We start from the raw sequence: 19651 nt of genomic DNA on the forward strand, positions 1-19651 counted from the left end.
TTGTGAAAAATTGTCATTAAAGGACAATAACCCCTTAAGGGGTCAATTGACAATTTTGGTCATATTAACTTATTTGTAGATCTTACTTTGCTGATCTTTTTTGCTGTTTACAGTTTATCTTTATCTATAATAATATTCAAGATAATGACCAAAAACTGCAAAATTTCCTTAAAATTAACAATTAAGTGGCAGCAACCCAACAATTGGATGTTTGATTCATCTGAAAATTTTAAGCCTGATAGATCTTGACCTAATAAACATTTTTACCCCGTGTCAGATTTGCTCTAAATGCTTTCGTTTTTGAGATATAAGCCAAAAACTGCATTTGACCCCTATGTTCTATTTTAAGTAACGGCGGCCATTTTTTTTGACGGATCAAAAATCGAAGCGCACATTTAGTGCAGGATATACTAAGGAACAATCATGATAAGTTTCATTCAAATCCATTCAGTAGTTTCAGAGGAGAAGATGTTTGAAAAATTGTTAACGACGACGACGTCGACGAGGACGGACGCCAAGTGATGAGAAAAGCTCATTAGGCCTTTTAGGCCAGGTGAGCTAAAAAGAGGAATACAATGATTTTTTTTTCTTTGATGGTGTATGTAGGTGCAACACATTCATCATTTGTTGATAAATCAATTATCAAGATTATGTATTACGTAAATTAAAGTATCTGTTTTGTAATCTTCAGACTTTTGCTGATCATATGAATTAGAATAAAAGCTCTGTATGTCAAAGTTATACATTAGTCTTAAATCTAAACAAAAGGATTATGTTACCCAATACACAATCATGTTACTAAAATAAAGAATGCAAATATCAATTTAACATTCACCAAATCTTTTTTCTTTCTTTGCTTCAATGCTTCAGACAACATTATGTATCTGTAATTTGTAATCAAATGGTTAAGTGCATCCATATGTTATACATCAATACAGGTATTTGCAAATAACTGCAGTCTTTAAAATAAAACCTAAATTCTTAAAATGAGCATTCATAAAAAAATCCCCAAAACTGGGTGCCGCCAATCTAACATATTATTTAACATAGTTCGTTAGTTGCCTCTGAGTTTGAAAAGAGACATTACCTTCTTATGTGGGAAACTGATCACTGGATATGTTTCAACAAGAGATTTGAACAGGAGTTGAACAACAGGGGTCATTGGTGGAGCAGGAACTTCTGACTATCCAACAGCACCTGCTTTTATTGCATGGTTTTGGGCTGAGTTTATTTTCAATCTACAATTTTTATATGTAGCATTTGTAGACTTGCTTGTCTGATTGTCTTTTCCATAAATCATAGTGCTGTTGGTTCTTCTTTGACTTTACTTTACTTATTTTGTCCCCCCCCCTTTTTTTGATAAATGTTCTTTGAATGTTCCCTGCCATCCCAATTTGTTTAGGAATATAAGTTTCAGAGTGAAATATTAAATATAAAGGATGCTGAATAATTGTAGCCTAAAGCATGTTATCTAAATATAGATCATAATATCATTATTCTGAATAGTGATTAATTACTAGTACATGTTCCATATCAAGAATACAGGTTAATTTAGACGACATACATATACAGAGTTATATTTGAGTAAGATCTATGTCAACTTAATACCACCTAACTACAACGATATGAATATACCAACAGTTCATTTCAATGGTGGATCCAGAAATTTTCATAAGAGGGGTTCCACAGACTGCTTAAGAGGGAGCCAGCTCTAATCATGCTTCAGTGATTCCCTATATAATCAACCAAACTTTTTTCCACAGAAGGGGGATCAGGCCCCTCCCTTAATCCACATCTGCATTTTTAATATACAGAAACACTTACATTGGCATATATAACAGTACCTTTGAAGTTTGAATTTTAAACAATGTATTTTCAAGGTCAGTTTGGTGAGGAAAAGGGAACAGATTGTATAAAAATTGGTTAATTCTGCTTCACAATGATAAGGAAGAGTCAACCTCAAAGGATCAAATAGCAATGTGATATGCATACTTGACTGCTGCAAGCCAGTTATGCCTGAGATTACTTCTTTGAAACTGATAATAAAGATCTACATTCAGGTACATATCTACTGTAAAGGAAGAAAATCAGAGTTTGATCCTTTTTTGTGTTGAATCAGGAAGACATCCTACAGATCTTTAGGAAGGAAATAAGTGTTTAATCAAATTGTTTGTGTAAAACTGTCAGTCTGGTTAGAAATTAGGAACAGTTGATAGAGATCTGCAGGAAGGAAATCGGTGTGGTATCACATGTGATCCTACTGTATATACCTGATAACTAATTATGTACCACCTACTATTGTCATTGAGAGTGGTATATAAATAATACAATTATGACCTTAGACATTAACCGTTCATCATCCCATCAACATAATGACTTAATGAGACTTATATATATCATTAACCAAATTGATATCATTAGCATTAACAAGTGTCTGGACTCAGAAAGGTTACAATAATAAGACATCAAAAGATAGTCAACTTTCTATGACTTTTAATATACAGTTTTTGGTTACAATTAAAATTATAAGAGAATTACCTAATTTTCTTGCACAAAGATAATTTTAGATCAACTTTTGTGAAGCAGTATTTAAAAATAAAAGCAATTACATAGGTTACTTGAGCCAAAATTGCTGGGAAGGAACTTAACAAAATCTGAGAAAGCTGTTTTGAACATGAAAACTATTCAGTACCTTGTATTTAGAAACGAACACAATTAGCATAGCAATAATGGTTTGCTTGTATCTATGTCATTTCATCTCCTGATGGTAATGGTCAGACTGGCAATTATGCTACATTTTTTAAATTTATACACTTAAGGGGCAGGTCCAGCCAATTTCAAAACAGGGGTTCCTAAGTTCTAACCCAGGATAAAGAGGGTGTTTCAACAATATCTCCCCATTCAAATGCATTGATCGTCGACAAAAAAAAAATGGGGGGGGGGGGGGGGGTTCCAACCCCAGAACCCTCCTCCTGGAGTACACATTTAGGAAATATGTCTTCAGTAATATGGTAGGCTCTAAACATGGTTAACTCCAAGTAACTAAGGTCATGTGTACTAAGCCTATGCTACTCATGGCTTATTTCCTTACAATACATGCCAAAAAATATGACCTTTAAGGACTAACTCTATATCTTCAAATCTTTTCCTGTCAGAAATGCCAGTTGTTTGCAAATGTAAATGGAAAATACAGCATAGAATAAAGAATGATAACAGAAAATGATGTCTTCAACTTGAGAGTATGTAATTGAAACAGAACAATAATATAGCAAACAATTAGGTAACGACTTGCATTGTTACAAAGAAACGTTAAAAATGTACCAAAAATAATTTTCTTTTATAGTAAATTGTAACTTACACGTAATACTACATATCTAGTGTACATGGTTATTTGATAATAAGTTTTGATTGGCATGGGAAATTTTCATAAATTATTCAATGCTACAATTATAGCTTAAGGATCATGGCTTAATTAATCTATTTTGCACTGATATATTCTCTCAGAATGGAAAAAATCACTAGATAGTTTAAAATGCAGTAATTTTCCATTATTTTGAACTGCTTGACTTGGTCAGTTTTCTGTGACAAACAAGGTTAAACTAATGCATTTCAATGAGTATTGTCCTTAATAGTCTGTATTACTTTATTGTTTTTACTGGTATGATCTTAGTAATTGTGTATGATTTCTGTTTTCTGCTCTTTGGTTAGGTCATTGTCTCTTTGACACATTCCTCATTTCCATACCCATTACCGGCAAGTTACATTTTACCGGCAAGTTTTTTACCCCAAGATGGTACTCAAAATAGAATCCTATACGGCTTCTGATTGGATAATACAGGATTGGAATTACATTTAATCCAAAGCTTATCCAATTCATTGTAAAATTTGCCAAAAATGATATTCACATTTGAAGAAGTATAGAAAATATCTTCCATTTCTGCATGTGGGAGCCATTCAAAATATGCCTTTTTCATTAGGCGAGAAAAAAAAAGACGATTTTAAGTCAATTTGAGCTGCATGACGCTATATATTTTTTTGGTTGTAATGCAACACTGACATATCTAGTAACAGGAACTGCTACCGTTTTTTCCCTAGTTTGTGTAGTCTTTGAGAAAAAATTATGGAACACCAGTGGTACCCTATCGAAAATACATTGCGCTCTTGTAACCTACATACAGAGAATGGTAACACTAAATGCTCCCTCTGCTGTGACGGTGGCATTAAATGATAAAGCATGAAGTATCATACTCCTAAAGTTTTGTCTCAAGAGGAGTAATATTTTATTGCACAAAATGCAGTGGTAGAATATATATATATATAACCACTAGTCTTTGTTAGTCTGTGATTTAAAAAAAAAAAATGGTTCCTTTGGATGTTTTAAAGCTTAGTGTAGCCTCTAATTTGTTGCACAAGTGCACATTGGTGTTAATGGCTCGGCTGGAGCCCCATTTATGGTTGGGTGATTTTCTTGCTGGTTGAAGGCGGATATATTGCCATTAAGGCTTTTTTTTATTTTGGTTTCTGTTGTTGTTTCTTTTAACACATAGCCCATTTCCATTCTCTATTGTAAACTAATTTATTAGCAAAATCACAAAATTAAATCGGTGCTAAATTGGCTAGTAAGGGCTAAATGTGAAATTAAGCATCCCTGAAATAAAGTAGGTTTACGTAACAACTTTTCTGATATTTTCAATTCTGGTGCACAAATAAAACAAACAATAATAGTACAAGTGTAAACCTAACTACCAATTACCATAGCTTTATTCATGACAGGGAAAAAAAACCAGAAACATTTCAGACTCCAATCTGCAGCTTATATTAGTATTATTGATTGTATTTATATCTGTCTGCCATAAAATATTGTATTGGCATCATCAGATGAAGAAACAACTGAGATGAACAGAATCCAATGATTAATTGGAGGATAGCTGATTACTTTTTTTATATACATATCGATAGCTTAGATCAATTTTACGAATCAAATACAGATATATCAAATTCCCAATAAAATCAAGCAACCTTTTATCATTAATGAGCAAACAATTATCAAAACTTGGATATAATGTAAACATTAATTAAAAAAAAAACAATGGGATATTGTGTTAAATTTAAGTTAACCAGCAGAAATTTTCCCCCTCAAACCATATTGCAGTATTAAAGGGAAAGTTTTAAACTGTTATCAATTTAAAAAGCTGAATTAAAATTTGATTCTTCCATAGATATTCTTAAGGTCACATAAAGCCTAATAAGTTATCAAGATTAATCAATCAGAGTGATTTGATCGAGGTTCTCAATGGATGCAAAATTTTAAAGTGTCTATTTGTCTATCAAAACTTGATCAAATAAGGCAAAATGAAAAATGGAAAAGAGTGTAACAAATGTCATTAAAGGGCAATAACTCCAATAAGGTGTTGTAAAACTATTTCGTGAAATTGTCGTTATAATTAGGCAAAGACTGAGGCAAAAATTGCAGATCAGCTGTTGGAAGAACTTTCTTATGCAGCATTTATCTAATTAAAAAAAAAATCCAACCCAGAAATAATTTTGGCATCATCAATTTAAACAACTGCAGTAAATCATCTGAACAGAACTATTTACTGCAGCAAGTCAAGGACAAATTCCCTCAGCTGTGTACTGCTTAGTGTACTGGCAGAATTGATAGTATTAACTGATTATCAAAACAGACAATGTGCCAACACTAATCAATGTGAAGACATTAACCCTCAGCCTCAGCTCTCCAGAGGGAAATAATCAAATTGTCAACAATAACAAGTTATCTCTTCAGTGACAAAAGAGTCTGAGAATTATGCATTTCCTAAGCAGTTACATCTGAGGAAGATCTTACTTTATCATTACAGGAAAGAAGAAGATATTGAAGTTATATCACATCATTTTCACATCTTTTGTATAAATTCTTTTTGAAGATTGACTCCTTTTCCCAAAAATCATACAAAATGAGATACTTATAATAACCAAATTTTGAAGACATTATTTTCTTAAAATGAGATTAGTGGTTTCAGGTAAATGGAAATGTTAAATGTCCCAAAACAATAATCTGAAAATGTGAATCCAGATTTTAACAGTTTGATTAGAGCCATCATTATATTATTCATACAAAAGACAAAACAGTTTAATTAATGAATGATTTATATATTTATTTTACTTTTTTGATACTTCTTGAATGGTAGATCATGTTTTTAAATCAGGACTCTGTACAAGTATGATGAACATAGAATCCTCAAATGCTTAAAACTTTGAAAAAGATAAACAACTCTCTAAGATGTATTCCCATCATTCAGTTCTGACTGCAAAATGCTTCTACCTTATATCTAAGTTTTCATGCATATTGAAACTGTTGCAAATTAAAGTTGTATCATAGGACAGACAGATGGACAGGACAGACTGGCTGGCCTACAAACAGACAGACAGACTGACTGGCCGACAAACAGACAGACAGACTGACTGGCAGACAAACAGATAGACAAACAGACAATGGTAAACCATCAAAAGCCTTGCCATCAACAGGGAGGCATATGAATTCATAGGTTAAGCAATACCTAGGTATCGTACGTTTATGCATTACATAATTTTTTCCATGATGTAATACTATATAAAATGCAGTTGTAGTTGTATTCATTACAAGAAATAAACCGAAGGCATTGAAATGCATGATAGGGGTACCAAGGATTCTCAAACCTCTTCTACTTCACATGTACATAAATAACAAGTTAACACCTAATAAAGTAATTGCCCTTGATTGCTAAAATATTTTTCTCAATTTATATGTTTTTATAGTATAATTTGTTTAACCTCATACTTCTCGCCAGCATCTTTCTATTTAATTTTTCCAAATTACCTCCCCCTTTTCCCCTTTGAATAGTAAATATCTTGGATCCATCCCAGAATAAACCCCTTGTAATGTTGTGTTGATGGTCTTCTTTAATTCAACAGTTCACCACCAAAATTTTAATAATTTTGTAAAATATATACCTTTAAAAACATTTCATAAGTCATATGTTGATACTAATCTCCTACAGAAAGATTAAGCATGATAAAGATATGAATGGGTCAGTTTTATTGATTAATGAATAGGTTGTTATAGATAATAAAAGGTATCAATGATGCTCAGCCAAGTCAATCAAAGGTATTACAATAAACACTGGTTTACACCTGTATAGGCTTGACAGGTTCATACTGTATACTTATTATGGAAACAACCCAAGGACAGTCAAAGATTGGCAATACTCCAAAATAACATAGATATTGTACTCCTGTTTGCAAAATATAAATGTCTTCATCAGCATTTTCTTCAAGATTCTGGAAGAGTAACAAACTTTCTGTTCAATTGGTTTTCAATTGAGTCTTGTACATATCTATTGAAATGCTTTTAGTCAATTCAATAATTAAATTCATACACATTATTTTGTCATATAATAAAATGCTTTGCTGTGCGCAGCCTGATAGGACAGCTGAGGTCAAACCCTGAACAACTGGGGCAAATTCAGACACAATATACAAGTTTTATATTGGCTAAATTTGGATTGTGACCAAATTTGAGGCATATTAAATAAAAGGTTTCTGACACAAAATAAATGTGGTCAAAGATCTTTACAATATATTGAGCAAGTCTAGCAAAAGATCTTAAAATATATTGCCCAATACAGTGCAATTGAAGATTTCTTCTTAATCTCTTCAAATATTTAAAATTTTAAAATTTTGAAGAAAAAAATATAAACCCCTTTTCATTTTTTTTAGAAAATAATAGCCCCCAAACTTTTTGATGCAATTTCCACAAAGTTCAATCCCAGCCTTCCCATTGTAGTGTGGAACCTTGTAGTACAATTTTAGAGAGATCCGTACACTTAAACACAAATTATTGCAGTAGTCAGAAAATTGCATTATTTGCATTGATAAACCTTACAATAATTTCTGAATTTACAGTATTAAAACTAATTTATTGAATTAATTCAGTTGTCATGAACACAGTTGGAGACATGAAATTATTCCCCAGTTTATCATAAATCCTGTACATACTTTTATTTCATGCTCTTTTGAACTCATTTACCACTGTATGGCCTACAGTAATGTACCTTGATTACTATAGAGAAATATCAGCTGTTTTAATTTCCTATATCGATTAACTGTCACACTACTTTAATGGCAAAAGATTTCTTTGTATAGCAACATATAATTACGTTATTGAAATGAGAAACTGTAATCAAAGCTGTAACATTTCATGACAATATGATCAGAAAAACATCAACCAGCTTATAAATAAAGTAATTGTCTCTGACAGAATATTCATACATTTTTCACATGGCATTTTCCATACTAAGGACTTTATATCATTTCTCAACCCATATCAAACATAGCATTGGTAGGGTTTAGTACAATGTAATAGGAACTGATTGATTGGTTGGTGTTTAACCCTCCTTTTAGCACTTAGGTATTTCAAGGCATTCAATTTTATTTGTGGAGGAAGCCAGAGTGCCTAGAGAGAGCCACCAACTTTCGGTTGGAAAACTGAAAATCCTATTCAAATATGTTTGGAGTCCTATGCAGACCTAAAACTCACAACCTCAATATTAACAGCCTAGTGATACAGTAGTAAATGGACTACAAAGAGCCAGCAATACCCCCACAGGAATAGAAGAATGGAATTTGATTGTCAATAAACTTAAATAGGTGTACTGTTAAAAAACTGTTTAAATACGGAAGAGATTTTTCATGTCTGAGATAATTGGTTAATAATTTATGAAGGGATCTTTCAGATGTTTAACCCTGACAACTGAAAGTACAAGCTGCTGCTCACTGTTATACCCCTACCCACCTAGAACACTGTTCAGTGATAAATCTGAAAAGGCATCACATGGTATAACAGACTTATAATGAACCATAAAACCAAATTTCAGAAATCTGTATGATGTAGTTCTTGAGAAAGATGTGACGAAAAATATCCATTGGACAGACAGACAGAAGTTAAACAGTATACCGGTACCCCACCTGACAAATGGACGGACAAAGGTAAAACAGTATACCCCCACTTAAGTTAAAGAGGGGGTATAATTATGAACTAGCATACAAATGCAGGTATCCAATAATATTGAACAACATCTTACTTTGTATAATAAGAATGTCATTTAAAAAAAAAATATCCAGAATTTTCTGCTTAAATAATGGCTATGGTCCCTCCTAGCATAATTAAAGCCATGTGTGCTATAAAACCCATAAATACATTAAATTTGTAAGTGCATCTATTAAGTGTTTCATATTGTCATGAATACTATATGGTAAAGACCAACAAAGCTTTATTTTTTTAATTTAAAAAAGTATTTAATTATGTAATCCTGACATGATCATATATAATATAAAACCTTTAAAGTTATTAAAAAATTACAGTGACGTAAAAGCCCATCATATTCAATGGGGATAAACGGGTTTATAATGGTATGTGGATAATAGGTTTAAATTTTCTTTAGTAATAAGATCTTCAAGGTTAGAATGTTTGTGACATTGAAAAATATAAGTATTGGAACTTTTTAATCCAAAGAACATTGACTCTTGTAAATGTCCATATTAAAAATTCAAAAGTTAAAAGCTGATTAAAACTGATCGTCATGCTATATGAAAGTGAAAAGCTTCGTTCTTCAAAGACTTTCTGTAAGGAAATCATTTGTAATACCAACATAATTGAGAAGCTCTTTATGCTTTCAATTAATCATATTCTAGTTATATTAATGTACACAATCTTTATTCTATTGATATCTGTGATATCTAAGGCAAAAAATTGTAATGTACAATTTCATATCCATATTTTTTTGTGAGAGCAGGCCTGTTGCCAGGATGTCTTTCAGGGGGTTATTTGGGGTCATCTTTGATTTTGATAGTTAAATTTCAATATGAATCTCAGCTTAAATAGTCTTCGATAGTATTTTGTTCTGAGGGAGGGTTCATCCAAACCCTTTGACCCTCTCCCCTCCTTGCTATGATTTTTAAAAATAAGGTCAATCTTGGGTCCAAAGAACTTCCTCTGAATTCTTGAGACTAAATTTGTGTCCATAATTTAACTTCTAGAATTCATACAAAGCTGATTGACATTTTTCTTTAAAATAAAAGAGTCACTCAGGTCTACTAGTACTGTTGTTATCTTCAATATCCTCACCAAAACCACTATCAATAAAACGTCTATAATTTTTGGAGTGTTAACCAATTTCCTGAACTGAAATAATAATTTACATTTGATAACAAAAGTTTTTGCAACACACATCAGGGGCGGATCCAGGAATTTATTAGGGGGTGGTCACCTTTTGATAAATCTTAAATTGAAATTCAATTTTGTATTGGTATCATGAAAATAGTTACAACTATAGAAGACAAAAGTTACACATTATTTATAAAATTGATTCCAATTTCATTTTTCTTGGATGCCTGCGTGCAAACATGTCAACTATAACATCAAGTTCTAACTCTTAATTGTAATGCACGTGCATCAGTGCAAGTCCATTTAGTCGGTCCTGGCCCATTGTTGCACGTAAACATGTCTCTAAGAACAGAGTCCCCAGACTCTACACGGAAATCAATCAGTGCTTGAAAATTCCCGGAATTGAAACTTCTGTCCGAAATATGTTTTGCATCATCCCTATGGCCCCTTATAGGAAGATTCTGCTTGCCACAAAGCAAAATACACTTGCATATAGATTTCAAAACAGTTATTTTTGCTTTTATACGTTCATTCATTGCTTTATTAATAAATGTTTGAATATCAAATGTTTGCTCAATGTTGTCAAGAAAAAGTTGAGCTTTTGCTCTAGCTTCAGTATGACTTTTTTACGTGATTTCTCATCACGGCCGAAATGATCGTTAAGTCTTGTACTTGCATGTGCCATATCTGTTAGTGGTTTGCATGATAATGTTCCCAAACTATCAACCCCAAACAGAGCACAGTATATGCAGTAAGCTCCTTCTTGTGAAGGTGAATACACTAGCCCATCATAGCGATTTAGCCAATTCAGCTGAAACAGTCTGTTCTTTCCTGCATATTTTTTTTATAGGAAAGTTATAGTTTATTCCATGTTGGAAATGATTTCTTATCAAATTAAATTTCTCTTCGTTTGTTAATTTACGTGTTGATTGTTTTACAAAACCAATGTCGGTTGTTCTTATATGTAAGTCGGGGTTTCTTTAATCTGATCACTTTTATTCGTATCAATGCTAGGTCCATTACAAGTCGTTGGTACTTCAGAGGGGGCTGATTTGTGGTGTTTCTTGAAGGAAAGAGGGTATAAGGTACTAAAAATTTGAATAAACGAAACTTTTAGACAAACAGATGATGGAACGGGGGTATTCATTCAATATAGAATATGTATGTGACTTTAAAACTTTAAAATTATTTTTGAATTTTGGCATTACAGTAAAAAAATATTATTACATTTCATCACAATAATTTTTTACCAAAGTTATACATGTATGTATAATGCATACATGTTTAAAATATTCATATAAACATAGTTCAAGCGTTGCATTTGATAATCATGAGTAATTTTAATGTTTTGTCATTTAGTCTGCATCCCTCTGGTCTAATCACTTTGACAGAAATTCTCAAAAGTGTTTCTATAGGAGCTAATGTGGCATATATATATATTGCTTGATCAGAACATGGAGGTATTATACTTCCATAATCAGAAGATTTGTTGATTGAAGAGGAAATTTGTTCGTATTAACTTGCCAATACATAAAGGGGTATTTTGACATCTCAGAAATGAAGTTATTTAAATAAAACATAACAAAAAGAAAGAAAGAAATTAAAAAAAATCACAAAAAAATCACTTAATAATTATTAAAAGGTTAATTTACTTTTCACAACATTGAAAATAATGTTTAGAACAAACAATGTATATAATGTCTAAATCTTAGCAATATTTTGCTAATTAGATAAAATACATGTAATAGTGACATTGCCCCTGGACATTTTAATCTGATTAATTGCTGTTTGTATAATATTACATCAACAAATTAAGGAAATTGTGGAAATGAAAGGCAGTGGTGAAGTCTGCTGAAGTCAGACTTAAAATGCAAAAAAGAAAATCCAAGAAAATAAGCAGATTTATAGCACTTTAACATGCACCACGACCTTTGATACCAAGTGAATCAATTTTAAGGAATTTATTGGCTTCTTTAATGATTAAAGATCTAGAGAAAAACAAGAATGTGTCCACAGTACATGGATGCCCACTCGCACTTTCATTTTCTATGTTTACTGGACCATGAAATTGGAATAAATTTTCTAATTTGGCATTAAAATTAGAATGATCTTATCAAAGGGAACATGTATACTAAGTTTCAAGTTGATTGGACTTCAACTTCATCAAAAACTATCTTGACCAAAAACTTTAACCTGAAGTGTAACAGACGGACGAACGAACAGACAGACGGATGTACGGACAAATGGACAAACAGATGAACAAAAGGATGAAGGGAGGCACAGACCAGAAAACATAATGCCATAACAAAAAGTAATCATCTGCTAAAAAACAGAAAAGCAATAGTATTAAACCTAAAACTAAAAATGAAAAATGATTCCTAGAAATCTTAAGAAAGCAAAATTAGTGTGCTGGTCACTCATTGCAAAATTATATAGCCCAGTCAAGCTTAAAACCTAATGATATAATTGTTGAAGGTATTTTGAATGTGTCTTTCAGACTGTGTAATTTAGCAAACAAAAGGAAAAGATCTGAACTTTAAAATATTGATTCCTTGATATGTTAAATTTGAATATATAACTTATATGGCACAGTATCAAATTTAACTATTTAATTACTATATGCATTGAATTATACTTCAGTTATGATAAAACTTTTTGTGTTTTGTTGAATTGAAGTCAAATAGCTGATACTATCCATGTTTTAATTCCAATACAAATACACATAAGGTCAGAATTACGCAGGAGCAAATATCAATCCATATGCACATAAATATATGGAATAAAATTCATTAGTCAGAATGAATAATGAGCTCCTTTGAGAATGGTTGTGGAGGTCTTCAGTTTTGAAATATGTCTAAAGTAATTCCTATACTAGTATTCATTAATATTTTGAATACATTTTATTTTTTAGAATTTGTAATAAACCCTGGATAATGGGTATGGGATATGAAATTCCTCTTCATAATTTAACCATGTGCATCTCCCCCCCCCCCTTCCAACTCCCAAGTTTTAGATCTTTCTTTATTATACAGTTTAATATTTTTTTTATCTATATATAATTATTCACAACTTATCTAGATTAGGTGCAATTTAAATATTGAGATATGATAAAGACCCTTGTTTTATTCTAAACTTTTTTAACAACACCTCAGTCACTGGATTTTTTTTTTTTTGTAATTCACTTTTAAATACTGTTAGGTTGCTGTATCATCAACATGTAGTATTGTCCCAAATCTCCTTATATTATTGTTATACATGTAATAGACCTTTTATTTTAGACAGAGCTTAGCTTGTATCCCTTTTCCGTTGCGAAATGGTCATGATATTATTGTTCCATTTTGTAGACTTTCCCTTACTACTGAATCGTTTATTCCCTCTACTATATGTGAATGGAATAAACTTGATCTAAAAATTCGCAGTGTCGACTCAGTGAGTATTTCTAAATTTAAGAAAGAATTAAAAAATGATAGTCTAGTATGTAAACTTGAAACGTTTTATTTGTACGGCCCAAGGAAATTAAATATTATCTTAACGCAATTGCGATGTTCCGCTTCATCCTTAAACTATGACCTATTTAGAGCTAATATTATAAACGATCCTTCTTGTCATTGTGGGTCCGATATTGAGGATGTCTACCATTACTTCTTCGTTTGCCCAAAATACACATAATGTAGGAAAAACTTATTCCATAACCTTAACTGGCTATCTGAAAACTTTGTTTTAGATACAAAACTATTAATTTGCGGACACTTGGAACTTTCGAACGAACAAAATATTCAAATTTTCAAACATGTTCAAAATTACATTAAAAGGTCAAACAGATTTCTTATGCCTTGATAGAGCGTTATTAATGCTGACACAGGGCTTCATCGTTGTCATCAATCCACAAGTCATCGTCACAGAAGTATACGATTTTTCAAATTTTCTATTTCCATTTTTACTTTGTCTCCTCTTTGTTCACCTATGAAAGCTAGTATTATATTGTATAAACTGTTTGTTTCATATGCATGTCCATTATATTATACTATTATTGTAACTTTATATTGTATTATGGAGAAGACTTCATACCGGGTAAGTATGATTTACTTGTGTCTAATCCATTTTGCTTTAATTCAGCAAATAAAATATGTTTAAACTAAATCCCTTTTCAAGACCCAGGTCTGAATAGTTCCAAGCTTGGGCTTTTATGTATTTCTCAAATAACTTTGTAAATGAGATAACATTGAGAATAGATATGGAGATGTGTCAAAGAGACAACAACCTGACAAAAGAGCAGAAAACATCTCAAGGCCGCCATGCATACATATCATACATACTCATATATATATACATATCTAAACTTTTGTGTGTTATCTATAATTGTACTAATTTCTACAAGGAAAATAAATTAAGCAGGGAATAGATACATGTTCATAACCATGTGTACACTTATGGTGTTTAGTTATTGAGTGACATCAAATAATTCATTAACAGTGGATTTAAACTTTCATAAAACCATAACCTGAGCCTTTTGTAATGTAATTTAAAACCATAAAATTGTACAATACAGTAGGTGAAGTTTGAAAAAGGTATATACAAACACAAACATATTCAATGGATTTCAAAATTGGGTATTTAAAATGAAGGTTTTTTTGTGTCATAATTACTTTGTTGGGGGAGTATAGCTTAGCCATAATTATTGTAAAGTATATCTCTTTAAAGTGGGTTGAACGCTTTACTTATTTGACTAGAAAGCATTTTCAAATAGGATCAAAACTTGATATTAAATTGTCCTAGTTATCAGACAAGTCACATAAAGATCTAAATGAATTTAATGAAGGGGTCAAGTGCATGTGAACTAATTGGTTAAAACTACCCGTACACTAATCAATAGACTTAGTTTGGTGCATTCAAATATTTTTTTTTACTAATATGCCAAGATTTCTGACCAAAGTTTATCAAAGTCTTTCAGCATAACCTCCATGAATCAACAGAGATCATAAATGTGTGGCAGGGTTAGCAAAGATGATAGTACTTTCTATAAGGTCACCATTCTTATAAAATAAGTAATTAAAAATATAAATACAAAATGGACAAGTCATTACAATAACTTGCATATCCCCACCTTTTTGCATCGTACCTAGGTTGGATTAATTAAGAAGTTAATATTGGTCTGATCTATTAAAATCATGAATTGTTAGTCAGAACAGTTTTTCAAATTTTAAGATGATGGAAGTTTTTAACAACCTTGACTGGCTATATATATAGCCCTCAAACGGTTGGGAAAACTTAAAATTTCAAAGAAAGTTTTCTTCTAATCATTTAAAAAAAACCAAGATGATCTCAAGAAATAATTCATAGTCTGATTATTCAATATGTAATCTTTCTTAGCTTATTTCAGTATGTTTAACAATTATTCAAAAGCATCTAACAGTGACAATTGAATGAACTTTTTCTCACATCTAACAATTAATAGAATTGGAAACCAAGGACAATCGATAGAGGAATGTAAACTTGTTTATACAGTGTTGGTTTTATAGGATTTTTACAATCCAACAATCAATAAAAGTGTCCTTGCATTAAATGTCTGAATTAAGAAGTTTCATTAATTCAACACCAAAAGTAGTTATATAATTTGCTACACAGATATTCTCTGGTAGCTTAGGTCTTCAATCAAAATTCAATAAAACATGCATATGCAAACTGCTCACTTAATTGAATTTGTAAAAGTGCATTGAGTTTAATATTGTATATATGTGTTCAGCTGTTGGCAAGTAAACATAGACATGTATAATTGAGTCATACAACTTATACCTGACTTTTACCAGGACTTTTAGGAACATTGTAGTGCATTTGTTTCATTGTCATAAAAAAAATATATTCCCATATGACAGTTAAAAATATATATTTCCATGTAAGAAGAATAGGACAAGAAGTTAAGTGTTTTAATAATGGAAAGTAACAGGTTGAAATATACAATATTATAAAATGAGTCATTGAACACCAGTGTAAATCCTTGAAGCTTACACAAGACCTTACTTACTATATATTGATTACAAGTTTATGTTTAAGTCATATCATTTTTATGTATGTAGTATCTAAGAGCTCAAAGTAGATGTTTTAATACAAAAATTATATGTATTTTTGAAAATTTTAAGTACTTTACTTGAGCACATCGATATCCTTATTGGATGAGAAAAGTATGTCACCCACTCCTTCCTCTTATCAAGAAATCTTGAATTATATATATATGTGTAAAATAAAAATATAACCAACCAACCATGTCCTCTTCTTATTACTTTCCACTGAATGAACTGACACTTGACCTCATCATAAGTGTTATTTTACACAAATTAAATGTATAAAAGAGAAGAGAATTAATTTTAACAATAATTTCAATCCAGATTATTTCAATCAACCTCAGCCTATATATCTAATGATTTATAATTTTAACTAAGGTTTCTTTATATTGTTTTCAATGATGTATTTTTGATAGATTCAGAATAGATTCATGAAAAAATATTTAAATCATTTGTGCATGATACTAACTGTTATACTTTTTAAATACCACAATTTAAGTCATGCATGAAACAAATTATCATTAAATCGTAGTTTGGAAAGAATAATACACAATGTACCATAACTATACTGTCTACAATGACTGATTCAAATTTCTAATATCTCCCATGACAACATTGATACAAGGAAGACAGAGTTATCTCCCATTTAAAAAGAAGGAAAGATACTAATTCTCATTTGGACAATATAAAAGTGGCCAGTATATAATGTTCAGACATCATTATTGAAACTTCCAACACTCCCTGGTCATAAGATAAATACTACCGTTATGTATTTGTCTATCAATATAAAAGACTCTTTAAAAGAGATTCTCTTACTTTAAAGAGGATAAATAAACTTTCATCAAATATCAACTTTTACTTGAAAGTGAAAGAGTTAGTTTAAAATTCAAATATTTTAATATGTTTTAGAAAAACAAAAAGAACAGAATTTTCTAGAATTGAGTTAATATGGCTGAATTGCAGAAAACAGTAAAATTAGATACAAAATGTACTATTTGAATAATTTTCTTATACACAAAGTACCCTTGAACAGAAAAATATATTCCCTTGGAGGAAAAAATGTAAGAGTGTGAATTAGAAATGATTAATCTTTCAAAAGATTGACTGATTGATTGTTGGTGTTTTAAGGGCATACGATACGAAAATTTGCATATAGGCTATTATTACCTGATTAAATCAAATATGTAATAAAAAATATACCTTCATGACGTTCATGTGCTACTTTTTGAGTAAAATTAGGTCGAAATTTTGTATATGTGCTCAAAATTCAAATTTGTGACCATAATTTCTTTTTCGAAAAAGACATAACTTTTTTGTTGTAAAAGATAAACACAAATTGTTTTTTGTTAAGGGTAATTTCTGTATTTTATTTTTTATTCAGAAACAACTCATATTTATCAAATGTTCATGAATTGAGAAAAATACGTCATTTTTTGCTGCATGTTTATCAAAATTAAAAAAAATCCGCTATTTACAGTTTTATCAAATTTGGGTCACATAATCTCCCTGCAAAATGAAACAAATTGCTGTTTTGAAAAATTGGGGTCCATGAACTTGTTTTCAAATTAAATCAGTTTGAATGATAAAAATCAGTTGAAAAATGCATCTTTTCCCGATATGTAACAGTTTGACGTCGCGAAAATAACATTTTACGTTAGCAACGTCATTACCTCCCCTGTAACTGTATCGTATGCCCTTAATGCCACTTTTAGGCACCACTTTTGGGCTATTTTGTGGTTGCCAGTTTATTTTTTGAGGAAGCCAGAGTGTCTGGAGAAAACCACTGACCTTCGATAGGAAAACTGACAATCCTAGTCAATTGAGATGGAGTTGAGTGCACCCACACAGGCGAGGTTCAAACTCACAACCTCTGTGTTGACAGGCCAGAGATTACAATAGTAGAACTACTTAGACTTCTTTGCCACCAAGCCCCCCCCCCCCCCCCTCTTTCAAAAGAAGATTGAACATCCCTACTGTTAAAATACTCACTCTGTTGACAAGTTCCATGTACTTTTTCTTGATACTAACTGTTTCTTTTTGTGCTACCGATTCTGTTGTCCTTCGTTTAGGAGTAACTGCAAACAAAGGAAATGATCTCTGAGTTATATTAATGCACAATTAAGAAAATGTCTATTTAGCATGCATTTTCAGATAAACAAAGAATCAAAACTCAATAACCAACAATTACAAGGGGCAGATACAGCTATTTATAAAGTTTCCCAATTCAGGATAAAAGGGACGAAGGGTTCCACCTTTATGTTTCCATTCAAATATAAAAGATGTGGTATTATTGCCAATGAGACAACTATCCATAAAAGTCCAAAATGACACAAACATTAACAACTATAGGTAACCAAACAGCCTTCAACAATGAGCAAAGCCCATACTGCATAGTCAGCTATAAAAGGCCCTGATAAGACCATGTAAAACAATTCAAACGAGAAAACTAACGGCCTTATTTATGTAAAAAAAATGAACCTATTGCTCTAATTCAATCCTCAAATTTCAGGATCATTGGTAACCTGATATGCAGGAAGTAACAATATTCAGTAAGCATATGATCATATAAAGAACCATGATGATATTGGATTTCAATTACTTTAATCATCAGTTTTGCCATTAGCCATATGGTTTAATACTGTTTTGGTTTCTAACCTAAGGGAGATAACTGTGAAAACTTACCATTTTGGTATCTTCTGACAACCTCAAGTTTGTAAGGTCTGCAAAAATAAAGAAATAATGTCAAAACATGTATAAATAAGTCAAAATTAAAAAAAAAATCTGTTGCCAAAATTTAATAATTTTGAAGTGTTAATTTATTCTTGTTGAAACCATATTTTAAATGACTTATTATTACATTTGTAAATACTGTATACATTGTCATGATTGTAATTTGTAAATATACATTGTCATGATTGTAATTTTTAAATATTCATTGTCATGATTGTAATTTGTAAATATACATTGTCATGATTGTTTATTGTGTCTATTAGTGTAGACAGCTCAATCTTTTCTTCATGAAACATAAAACATACAGAGGGAGAGGATCGTAACCCTTGGAAGAAGATGATAATTGTGGAACAATGTGGCAAAACTGAGGTCCATACAGTTATTAAGAAATGTCCTAATAGTCTATAGATATAGACAGCATTTGGCCGGAAGAAACATAAGTTTGTCATGTCCAAGCTATCAAACTGATCTTCATGATTTCATTTTTACTGGTATACAAAATATCTTTGAATTCATGAAGTTATTTATCATGTTTATTTATTAACAGAAAACTTTTGATATATTTATAAATTCATATTTGCTTTATTCTGTGAATATTTTAGTATCCATGGAATCACAGTAAATATTTAACAGTCTGGAGCATTAAAAGTACAGTAGATAC

At 31.2% G+C, this 19651-nt stretch overlaps 1 protein-coding gene across 1 annotated transcript in view; it reads right to left on the reverse strand.

The window, feature by feature from the left end:
- LOC134688369 (uncharacterized) overlaps nucleotides 1-19651 on the reverse strand; it is a 31403-nt gene that overhangs the window by 7724 nt on the left and 4028 nt on the right. Inside the window, exons 4-5 of the mRNA XM_063549032.1 lie at nucleotides 18943-18980; nucleotides 18250-18335 (exon numbers count right to left, since the gene is read on the reverse strand). Coding sequence (XP_063405102.1) covers nucleotides 18250-18335; nucleotides 18943-18980 — 124 coding nt within the window. The remainder of the gene's footprint in view (nucleotides 1-18249; nucleotides 18336-18942; nucleotides 18981-19651) is intronic.

The sequence above is a fragment of the Mytilus trossulus genome, chromosome 10 (genome assembly GCF_036588685.1).
Source record: "Mytilus trossulus isolate FHL-02 chromosome 10, PNRI_Mtr1.1.1.hap1, whole genome shotgun sequence".
Taxonomy (NCBI): Eukaryota; Metazoa; Mollusca; class Bivalvia; order Mytilida; family Mytilidae; genus Mytilus; species Mytilus trossulus.